Here is a 12,735-nt window from a genome sequence, read left to right on the forward strand (position 1 = left end):
AGTTCATGTCCATTTACTAATTAATTAATATATAAAAGGCCCTGCACTAATCTATATATATAAAAATGAAACTGTTCGTGTGTAACAGCATCACTCACAAACGGCTGGACGGATTCGCCTAATTTTTTTTTTAATTTGTTCGTCTTGATCTGTAGAAGGTTATAGGATACTTTTTATCCCTTTCCCGATTCAGGATTCCGCCCCACTGGTTACAGAAATACCCGTAAGAAATGCATTGCAGCAAACATATGTTATTAAGTGAAAGAGTCTTTTCAAATTTTTAATCAGCTGTTCTTTGTAAACATATATAATGCGACAAAAAAATATATTTATATATAAATTTCTTTACACTTATAGTTTTAAAGCATAGAGTAAGCTTAAGAGAAACGACAAATTTTGTTTAAACTTTTTCTGCAATCATAATATATAAAAATGAATGTTTGTGTGTTTGTCCTTTATAGACTCAGAAACTATTGGACCGATCACTATGAAAATTTGTATTTTTCTATGTAGAAGGTTTATACGCAATGCCCATTGATGTAACTAACCACCAGGCTGTACTGCAAGATATAAAAGTTATCAAAGCGCCTGCACATTATAAACTGCAATTACAACACAGTAGTTACGTATATTAAAATATCCAAACACTATTTGAAGGCAAAGAAATATACGGGCAAAGCTTAAGAGACGCGTGCGAAGCCGCGGGAAACAGCTAGTACAAATATAAATATAACTAGGCATAAATGTGAATATTAAAACTAAAATTAGTCATACATTTTGTGAAAGACTTCATCTAAGAATACAACACAGTCATGATATGACTAAGAACCATTATTTAATCAGGGCTCATTAATTCAAGTACATATATCAATCTAAAGAGTACTGGGTCATGCAATATACAGATAATAACAGTAAACACATGCAGAAATTAAAAACAAATTAATTTAAATAGCCAAGCAGAAGGGAATGGTCAGATTCAAAATATTCAGTTAGGCTGTAGAAAGGGATATCTGACAACCAGGATTTTAGGACAGGCCCAAACTTCTGTACCGGGAGCTGTCTAACTGTAAGGGGTATGGAGTTGAACATTTTAGTGGCTATAATAGGGAAGCAATTTGAGATCTTGTCTAACCTAGATCTATTTACATGAACATCAAGGCATTTCCTGGTTTCATACCTATGTACACCTGGATTAGTGATGTAGTCATGTTCTTTATGCTTAATTGCTAAGACATTGGTATATATATATATATATATATATATATATATATATATATATATATATATATATATATATATATATATATATATACATATATATATATACATTGTACACTGTCATAATTTGGTGTTGAGAAAACAGTGGTCTACAGTATGACACTTGATATTCAGGCGATTCACTTGTTGTGCGCGGTGCGGGTATGTGTGTCCTGATCTTTATTAGCAGTTTTGGTTTAACATTTTGCAAAAATGGTTTTTCACAATGAGGATGAAATATTAAAGAATTTAATTGTACTAACAATATTTCAACATAGTGTGAATAAGGAGACTTTGATGATAATTATACGGAGTAACAATCCATTATGAAAGTTGGTGTCAGGTCCTCCAAGGGATGCTCTTAGTTGAAAATAACCTCAAACTGTCTGACCTGGCAACCGCCTAATTACTCACTTTATGTTTTCTTATCTGGTACAGAATTTGAGCACCCATTGTAAATTGATATAAATATAATCCTATTTTTATGGTTACTTGTTTTACCTTATGAGATCAATTTATTAATCATAGAGACTGACAAGAGAAGCTACTTACTGCAGGCGGCAGCTGTATATCTCGCTCAGGGAGTGCCTGTGGAGTGAAATCCCACCCTAGCAGATCCACTGAGATGCCCAGCTGTCTGGCTGATGTCTGTAACACACCACATTAATGTCACAAACCATTCAAGGTTAAGCCAAACTCTGTACAACACCACTTCTCTGGTTCCAGGAGCAGCAGAAAATATAATGAGAAGATACCAATAAATACTATTAAAAAATGCTAATGACACTTCGTCATTTCTTTAACTCTTCCTCTATTGCACAAAAAACAATAGGTAAGCCCTCTCCTTCAAACCAATACTTAAAAACCGGATATGAGTAATGCAGTATCATCAGAATTAGTTTACTATGAAAAATCTCCCATGATTATACAACTAAAAATATGGGTGCAGATGTGTTTTGAAGCTTATCACTGTACCCATTGGGTAAAACAAAAAGTTTTTTTATTACACTGGCTCTTAACAGTCCAATAGAAATCTATCAGTTAGACCAAATTAAGATATTAAAAATGAGGAATCAAACTTTTTCATAAATAATTACAGTACAAGTTTTCATAACAAGATTATATAAAAATCGGTTAGTTTCTAATAGTAGCTATTTAAAATATGATAGGTATCATATATATGTTTATTGTTATCTTGGTAAAGTGTTGAATTTTTTAATTAAAAACAATATTTAAGTACATGAAGATACTTGTTTCCTTGCACATTCAGAGTACATAATTTAAATCACACCAATATGTAATTTGACCACAACGTATAAGTAGTACGAATACATGATACCTGAAGCACTGCCGTAAGGAAGCCGGTGGGGAAGGTGTATGCAGCCAACCAAAACAGTAAGGGAGCATGCGTAGTGCCAGCCCACGTAGCAAAGTGCTCCACCCGCAGCATCAAGTCATGAGTCCAAGATCCCAGAGGCTTCACAGATGAGTAGGCTGAAATGTTAAATAGAAAAATATCAACTTCCCAACTACTTTGTGTTGTGTCATGGTTTTTTATTTGTGGTTTTTACTAGCATGGTGTTGGGACTCTAGTATATAAGAGAAACATTTCCAAAGGGTTGTCTTTTATATATACAAACCTAAAGAAATTTTTGTAAAAACCTTTTTAGGTTTTACTTAAATTTCGTTATTTTTCTGCATAGTTGCATTGTTTACTTAGGCACTTGTCATATCATAAAACTAAATTCTGATTCCTTTTTCTAAGAAATTTGCTGTTTGCTTTGACAGCCAAGGGTCTACAGCTGTTCTCCCTTCTTCATCGTCACTCAAATGTTTCCCTCTAAGATGAAAAGAAATGAAACATGACTGTATTGGAGGTGAAGTTAGGACTATAACATCACTTTAAAACCTTAATTTATCATAATAGAAGATGACGAAAAAAGTTATTATTGCTTGAGGCAAAGTCGAGGCTAAACGGTGGATGATCTCATCTGAAAGAATCAATCATTTCCTGGGTCTGGACAGCATTGTGAGGATTGTCACAAAAAATCATGGCAGTAGATTTTGGAATAAGTATGCTGTTTTGCTGGTACAGTTCATGTCACAAGAAACAACAATCAATACAAAGGCCTACCTTGCAGCAGTAACCAAGATTCAAACCAAAGATGTTGCAAGATGAAAAAAAATATTTTGCCTACAACCAAGTATCACCTTGGTTGACAGAGCATGTAGCAAATTTATTTGAAGAATGAATTCAAAGTTTAGTTCTAAGAAATGAAAAGTGCTTAGATAAGCAAGGTAAAACTATATAGAAAAATAAAAATATATGAACCACACAAAAATAAATTTATTAAAACAAAATTTGTTTTAATTTAAAAAAGGCTCTTAGTTTAAAAACATTCACTGTAAATGTGTTTTTGACATTTACATGTAATGTTTTGTTTTCAGTCCATTTTGATGTGTTCATAGGCATATTTGTTTAATTGTCTCATTCTTGCGTGCTTCATCTTAATTTTTGAGTACAATACCTCTAAAAGGGAACAGATACTAGTTCTCTGAACAATTGTGTTTCACTTGTAACACATTACAGTAGCAATTGTTTGAAACTATCTATTCTTACCTAGTTATTTTTGAGTATGACACCTTTAGAAGGCGATAGATACCAGTTCGTGAAACAATGTGTTTCACTTGTAACACACTACAGTGGCAACTCTTTGAAACCTTTTATTCTTACCAAGTTATGTTTTGACTATACTCTAATAATGCATCAATGCTTTAATCTAAACTAAAATTAATTAGGCTTTTTAATGAGAAAGAAATACAAGTTGTGTTATTAGTGATCAACCAAACAATAATTGGAGCAATGGGTGATGGGTGTGGAGATTCTTCAGATAGTGCCAGTGTCTAGAAAGTGTGGTGAAATGAAACTCGCTAACAACTCATAGCCTACTACTGCCACAAATTAGTTGTACATTTTCCCACAAAGTACCAATTAACTTACAGGGTAATTATAACATTCTTTTATGTTAAACAAAATAATATTAACACAATGAATGTACTATTTACAGAACATGTTTTTAGGTTTTAAGCTCACACAATATGATGTACTTGAAAGATACTCCACAAATCACTGTACCATAGACAGAAAACCTACTACAAACAAAAAATAAAGGAAGCAAAATACTAGCAAATTCTGAACACATAAGTAATTCTTCTTATCAGACTAAAGAGTAATGAAAAGTTGAAAATAAAAACAAAACAAAAAAAAGGTTGATGTATGTGAAATCAAACTAAAGCCGATTAAACAATTTCAACCAATTTTTTTTATTATTGTTTGTAAAAATGTGAAAGAAACCCTAGTGAACCATTAAATTTCTGTACATGATAGTTACTTTGTCAAATTATTTTTATTCTGAAGCGCCTTAGTGGTGAATTAGATAAGTACAATCTCCGACAGGCTTACTTCGGGCTGTTTATGACCCAAATTAGTTACGGTCCAATTGTTTGAGATGGTGCTTCACTATCACAAGAAGTATTTGTAGTAAAAAAGCTATAAGAGTTATAGCAGGAGCTGCTATACTTGAACATTGTAAAGAATTATTTAGAGATCTCAGAATTAATATTTTGCTTCCCCTCTACATCATTGAAAGTTTGTTATATTTAAAAAATTACACTGAAAAGATCAATTAAGAAATTAAATACATTCTTATGATACTAGGTTTAGTTGCCATCTCATAGGTTAAGCAAAAGCGTTAAAAGTTGTTTGATCACGTCCTGCAAGTTATTCAATAAAATACCTCTAACTGTAAGGCAGTTTATTTTAAGAACAAGATTAGTCAATTTTTTCTTAAGCATTTTTACTCAATTAGTGAGTTAGTATTTGAACAATGGACTGAAGAAGACTTCTTATCATAAATCCCAATGTTGCTTATTATTGTGGCTTGCCCTACAAATTTTTAATTAAATATCCCTTTGGTAAATAAATATTCTATATTCTTCTAATCTAAGCCAACCTTTGAGCCAAGGTGAAGGCACCCTCCCCTCGTAAATACAGGTGAAGATCTCTTCCAGCTCTGATGACATGACAACCAGACCTTGAATTCCCTTCTGCAGTTCTTGGAGGCTGTCTTTCATGGAAATCAGCAGAATGTTGTATCTCGATATCTGAACATTAATTATAACAACACTGATTTAAAAATGCTGTTATCACACAAATATAAAGTACTCTAACTCTGTTTTGGCTCTTTAATCTTAAAATCTCAGCTCAGGTCATAAAAAGTAGCCTGACCATAGCTATTTATTTAATTGCATACTTTGTTTTTACGAAAGGTTCTTTGAACTAAACTTTAAGTTAAAATATTAAAAAATTACAGGAGGGAAATCTAACCTATACAACAACTACACCAGACAATATTAATGTTCCCTTTCAAATACAGATTTACCTCCTGCAGTAGCACAACATCCAAGGGGGTTTTCTTGGCACCAATAAGTTTTTCGGTTGTCTCATAGTCTATTGGATCTGGAATCTTTTGCAGGACTTCAGTCGAGATCGTCATGACCTACAATAATACAATTATTATAATCACAAATATACAACACTGTTTTGTGTACAAGTGTACGATTGAGCTTGAATTTCACCACTGAGAATTAGTGTTATAATAGGCGTTACATGTATAGTTTGATAGACAAAAATATTTATTGCTCTTAAGTTTGTGGTATAATTATTCAAGATGATCAATGTCTTACAACTGATGTGTGAATTAGAATTATATACTGATGATTATCTATATTATTTTGTCACGAGAACATATTAATTGTCACAAGTGAGTTCTAAACAGTTTGACAAATTAAGACTGAAAAGACATTATAAGAACTCTTCTAAGAGAAATTACTGTATACAGTAGTATTTTTCACTCAGATATCAGTGAGATACCTGATATAAGTTTTACAAATTAATCACTCTTTTCTAAGATGGCTGCATCAAACAAGTGAGAAAAGGGGTTACTTTTAGTCTCCATGTAATTTTTCATCGGATTTGAATAAAAATCAGTATTCTAGAGTTTTTCAGAATAATTGGCTTTCAAATACCTATACATTTTAAAGGTGGTGGTAAATGGTAGCATTAATTTTTTCTACATAAACATCTATGCCTAGCTCGTTGAGGTGAATTCTGTCTTTTTAAGTGTTAATAAATTTAGGAATTTTACTTATTTTGATATTTTTGTTGTTCCTTACAATGTCAATAAAACTTATTTTATTTATTTGTAAGTCACCACCGTTGGAACCAATTATTATTTGAATTTGATATAAATAACATTATTCAGAAGTACTTTATTCACCACAAATTTATCCCATAAAATATTATACCTACTGATTTGACTAAAAAAACTGTGTACTTAATGCCCAAGTATTGTTTGTTCCGTCATAATGTCTAGAATATTATGATTATGATCAGATTTCACATCTTGTCGTGCGGTGATGTCTATCAGCTCTCAAACAACTTGTGTCATTGTGTGGAAAATTGAGAACGAAAGTAAAGGGTAAAATCTATACCATAACAGAAGATATTACAAATACAATGATGAAAATCAATTTCAAATTCGTGCTTTTCGACTTAAAAAAAAACCCAAATGCTGATTTTTATTCAAATCCGTCAAAAAATGACTGAAGGTTGAAGGATAATCTCTTTTTCCCTTGATACTGTCATCTTGGAAATGTGGGAGTAATTTGTAAACTTATATCATGTATCCGTTTCTTGAACCAAAAACCCCCCACAAACCAAGTTTCAAGCAAATCCAAATATCGTGTAAATAGCTAAAAACCCCCATTTAGCAGCTGCCATCTTGGAATGGTGATAGACAGCAACTTCTGGTCTTCGCCAAAATGTTTCTTTTCCAATAGTGTGTCACATGTGGGGGTTTGCTACTTTAAAAATTTTGATTTGGGATGCACCTTCCCCAGGTAAACTGCCTCCATACACATTTTTAAATGATAAAAAGTAGGTTTTATTAACCTAAAAAGTTACCTAAATGTTTATTTCAATTAGTTAAACAGTCTAGAAATGACTGGAGTGGCCACTGACTTTTAGATGATCTTGCATATTATACATATTATACAAAGATGTCAGTATCTCCTCTTTGACTCATATTATTAATTTAATGTTTTGCTTTATATAAATATCGAGGCGAATGAGATGAGCAATGCAGAGTAACGTATGTTGAATTCAGATCCACAATATTTCGTATTTTTAAGTGGGTTTTTCTGAATTAATTTTCTAAGAAATGTATAGTATATATATATAGATATGAATAGAACAAATTATATTATATCATTCTGATCAGTGTAAGAAGTGCAAGACTGCCTTACAAGTCAATAATATCACGTTTTGATCACTGTCACAGTTAAGATTCAAAAGGTCAGTCAGTGGCTTTATCGCTATCTTCTAGAAACCCATGCACTCCTTATCGTCATAATCTACTACTGACTGTCCTGAGTCTGTATCAACAAAAATGGCTTCTCCTAGTAACAATAGCAGCAAAGTGAACCCAGCCGGTTCTGATATTGTTACCTAGTTAGTTACAACACTCTCAGGGGAGATAAAGATTGTGATTGAAGAGCTGCGCTCTCTGACTTTAATGAAGAGGTTGAAGACTCTGTAACAAAGTTGCCAAGCTGACAGATATTGAGCGGCTGTTGGAGGATAGGCTGGTGACTAGGATGGACAAAATAGAACAGTACTAGTGGAGAAGCAACATTCAGGTCTTCGGGTGCAAGGAGATAAAGGAAAACACACAAACCAGATCATGGTTGACCTTTGCTGGAAACAGCTCGGTGTGGACTTGCCGGTAAGTGCCATCTGCAGGCCAGCAGCCGATCCCAACCCGGACCAGATGTAAGTAGAAGGCACAGACCCATCATTGTGCAGTTCGTTAGTTATTAGAATAGACGAGCTCTGTGAATAAATGTGATTTGAAGAGGTAAACACTCTAGTAATAAAATACTACAGGTACTTACATCATCTTCCTTGTTGGTTTCTTGGGCACCGCCACTATGCACCTGGAGTGACATGAGTGTCTCGCACAGCAGCCGAGACTCTGTGATGAGTGATGTGATGTCTGCGTTAGGGTGCTGTCCAAATGCTTGTGGCTGGTCCACAGCAGGCAACGTGATAATGTAGTCCTTGTAAGACTGTAGACTCCCATCACGTGGAATATAGTATTTAGGTAGACTTGATAACCTATTCCCAGACAACAAATATTGTATAGGTTATATTGCTAGTATTAAATTTCTTAACAGATCTATCCTAGCTTACCTCTTATTTTAAATTATGATATACAGTATAATCGAATCTAGGCTGTAGAAGACTTTATGGTACAAACAAACTGACATAATTTTATTTTAAGCAGTGAGTAAAAGAGTTTTATAAATTAAAATTAATTGCAATTTATTATTTAACTCAAGTGTACATGTTTTATATTATTCTGTTACACAAAATTTAAGAGAAACTTCTAGTACTAAATAAAAAAAAAACAATTTGAAAAAACCGTTTTACTGACTGAAACTAAACACATGGCTTCAACGTTTTTTTGCTACATTACTCAGCATCATATATTTAGAATATAACCAATATATTTATTTACATTATGTGACTGAATTTTATTCATGAGGTTTGTTTGAAATTGGACAGTAAAAATTAATTTTAAGCTAGATGAACTGAATTAATCATTAGGATTTTAAAAGTGGTGCATTTCATAAAATATTACTTGTTTTGTGGATAGGGCTCTGGGTAGGAAAAATTGTGATACTCAGATTTTTAGCTCTATTTACCTTGCCACTATTCCACTCTTCCAGTCCATTTTTGGATTAACTGATATGGCTGTTGGATCTAAATATGCAATTTTTTTACTAGGGTGCTCAGATTTTTTCTTCAGTTTCTGTGAGCTGTTGTGCTTCAAATCTGCAGATAATGCATTGCATAGATACCTTTTTTCCAGCATAAGATTTTTTTGTATAGGTGGCTGTTCTATGTGCAGGAAGATGGAAGTTGCCTACGTGTTCAGTGTTTGTGTCCAAGCACATCTCTATGCCTTGTTAAGTCTATAGTAACACAAAAGAAAACAGTTTCCACGATATATGAGTAGATGGGAATAACAGTAAGGATTGCCAAATCCTGGGATGTGTTTCTGAAACTTTCCCTTGAGTCTTTACTAGTCACTGATCTGGTACTGAAATTCTAGCTCATACATATACAATTTCATGATGTAAATAAAATAATGCAATAACCAATTGAATATGGCAGCTGTGATAAATGTGTACTCATGCACTTAGATTTGCAACTTTTTACTGTTCTTAGTTTTTCTGTCAGCATGGAAATTATGTAACTACTGAATAAATAAACAGTGTTGACCTATTGAGTATTACTGGTTAAACATCAAGATTTTTGGGGAAAATGTCCATAAAATTACTGATATAATGAGGGTCAAAGAGAAAATGTTCAAGAAGTTTTCTATTGGTTTGAGCTGAGTGTTTCACTTGTGGGTGACAAAATATCCTTCTGAACTTTGTTGTGTCATTGTCAATAATTTTCCTACATTAATTTTGGTTAGCTATTACAGACAGAATTTTTAATTGAAAGGACAAAAGATCGCACAGTTACAAGAATTATCATCACATTATACTACAGCCTTCTTAGCCATCAACAACAAGCTTAATCCATTCATAAGTAACCCATACACTTGTGATTTCTTGAGTTATGGTCATGGGTAATTTCTAGCTTGATGAGTCATGGGTGTATATATTGAGAGGGCTCAGGAGGCTTAACTCCCTCTCCCCTAGAAATTTTGAAAGACAAATGTTGAAACTGCGCTCAGTAGTTAGTTTTAGGCTACAACACACTTATAAAGTAGTACAGCTCAAAAATGTTCCCGGATAATAATTCCTGAGTCCCCATTTTTGGATGGTATTTTATACCTCCTAAACCACCCAGTGTATCGGTCCCCTCTGAAACAATTTTCTACATACACCACCGTGATGAGTACTGCAATGGCAGGTTGGACACACCTGCTCTTGAATGTGGCTGTACATTATAACTTGTAAGTACACTGCTAAACCCAGTACTCAGTCATTGAAGATTACCTATAAAATTGTGATGTAAGAACACCCTCATTAAAGTACTGATTGATGTAAGTGGTAAGAAGTCTTCGGTCCCAGTCATCGGTGACATGACCTCCGTAGTTGACTCCAGCGATAAGGTACTTCAGGGCATCCCATGGAGTGTCTGGATACTCATCAAGGTAGATGGCAAGCAAATTCTCTGATACCTAAAGACACACCATAGGGATTACTATCAGCACATCTTCTCCATGGTTATCACTCAGTGGTGGATCCATTGGATGGGCCATGCAACCATGGCCCCCTCCGAGATTTTGAAAAAAATGTTTGTAAGGAGAAAAACTAACTGTCATATTGTAACTGTACAAAATAAAAGAAAATTTATTTAATGAATGAAATTTTGACTATATCTTTTTAAATATTTTATTTTTTGTGCAAAATTACCTGCTACAATTAAGATACTGGTAAACTTAAATCAAGGTGTCTCCTAACCCCCCCCCCCCTCCCCATGAAAATCTGTACTGGACCACCCTTGTTATCACTTAGTATTTGGTGAGTAAAATACAAATTAATTTGAATTTTAGAATACCCACATTAATTTAACTATAAATTTTAAAATATCTTACATTTCTTGTTGTGTTTTAGTGTTAGAAGTAATTACAGTTGTGCATAATTTAGTCACGCTATAGCATTAATATTATTTGTGTGTGTTACTTATTTTACTTGACAAGTGATATTTCATAATATAAGACAAGTTAAGGATCAAGTGCATTTTTTTTGTTAGTTTTCATAATTAAATTTAAATTTACTTTAAAATAGTATGTCACAAGATAAGAAATGGAATTTTAAAATTAAAAGTTACCCCCTTCTACCCCCTTTGAAAAGGAAGAGGGAGTTTTTGTATCCTCCAAAAAATCCAAAAAGTATTTTAATAATAATGGTGGAGATTGGACATTGATACCTGAATCCGTTTAGAATATATCTAGGCATATCAGGTAACAAGTCTAGACAATATAAGCCAATTTTTGGTGATTTTTTAGTGAGCAATATCTAGAAAAAATAGTAAAAATCACAATGTTTGAAGAAAAACTTTTTCTCTTGAGACTATGTGCACAGAAAAATACCGGTTGATTTTGGTTCATCACAACTTCTACATGATCAAGTTATAGGCCTACATATTTAGTTACTTATTGGCCTACTTGTGGCCTAACATTGTTAAACAATTTGAGCTGATTTTCAGAACTTTGTTCCTTCAGGAAGAGCCTATTAGCTTATGGCAATGTGGCAAGCCATGTTTTTGAAATTCTATTACATACAGGCCCATAGACCGGTTTTATTGAACAATTTTTCCGGGACCCAGGACCTCATGGGATGCGGGCCAGCCTAACCACAGTTGTACGGGGCCTGGTGACACAGTACATGACGGAGCCCGCCCAATTATCTTTTCTGGGCCCGTCAAAGTTGAGTACAGCCCTGATTACATACATATAGGCAATTTACCTTTGAACACCCAACACACAGTCAGGATGATCTGCTGGGAATGGTAAATACATAGTTTAATTTAAACTGTTATGCAAAACTGTGTTTCTGCTGATGTGTTTTGTCCCAATCAATGCAAAGTTACTAGTGATGCTGTACCTAAATAGATTGAATGGACTTACCACAGAGACACAGACTGGTAATGTAATGGTTCTACAGCCAAAACACTGATGGGATGTATATGTTACATGCTTGATAAATCTTTAAAAATACTGTAATTTATATTTAATTAAGGATTATTTGATTTTTCGTGACCATTACTGAAAATAGGTGACTTTTTTCAGGATTTCTTGTATACATCCTGTGTATGGTCAATGGGTACATTTAAGAATTCATCTTATTAGTAAATTTATTTTTAAGATAGTCACACAAATTTAGTAAGAAATTTAAAATAATAAATAAATAAATAAAAATGCCTTTATTACACGAGCGTATTTCAATTTTACAAATTGTTTTTCAAATCAACTCAGGTCAACAAATACATAAATATACAAATACACAATAAATTAATACTTAAATATCACAACACAACATAAAGATTTACACAAACAATCCTATGGCTAACTACCTATGGCTAAAATGTTCCTTAAGTTTAAGTTTGAAATTAGGAACAGATCTAATTTGTTTGAGGTTAACAGGGAGGCCGTTGAACATGGTCGGACCGAAATAATCAAAACCTTTTCACCCAACCTCAAGGCGTACTTTAGGGAAGTGGAGCAATCTACGTTGCCGTGTGCTCCGCTCAGACACATCCTCCCGACGAAGGAGTCTCTCGCTGAGATACTCGGGCTCCCCGGTTGTTAGTGCCTTGTGGACCATGCAGCAGGT

The 12,735-nt window shown here is 33.6% G+C and overlaps 1 protein-coding gene across 1 annotated transcript in view; it reads right to left on the bottom strand.

Moving 5' to 3' along the window:
* LOC124367727 (dynein axonemal heavy chain 2) overlaps nt 1–12,735 on the bottom strand; it is a 184,276-nt gene that overhangs the window by 5,729 nt on the left and 165,812 nt on the right. The window contains exons 82-87 of the mRNA XM_046824842.1: nt 10,393–10,577; nt 8,272–8,494; nt 5,700–5,816; nt 5,271–5,421; nt 2,597–2,751; nt 1,810–1,905 (exon numbers count right to left, since the gene is read on the bottom strand). Of these exons, the coding sequence (XP_046680798.1) occupies nt 1,810–1,905; nt 2,597–2,751; nt 5,271–5,421; nt 5,700–5,816; nt 8,272–8,494; nt 10,393–10,577 (927 nt within the window). The remainder of the gene's footprint in view (nt 1–1,809; nt 1,906–2,596; nt 2,752–5,270; nt 5,422–5,699; nt 5,817–8,271; nt 8,495–10,392; nt 10,578–12,735) is intronic.

The sequence above is a fragment of the Homalodisca vitripennis genome, chromosome 1 (assembly GCF_021130785.1).
Source record: "Homalodisca vitripennis isolate AUS2020 chromosome 1, UT_GWSS_2.1, whole genome shotgun sequence".
Lineage (NCBI taxonomy): Eukaryota > Metazoa > Arthropoda > Insecta > Hemiptera > Cicadellidae > Homalodisca > Homalodisca vitripennis.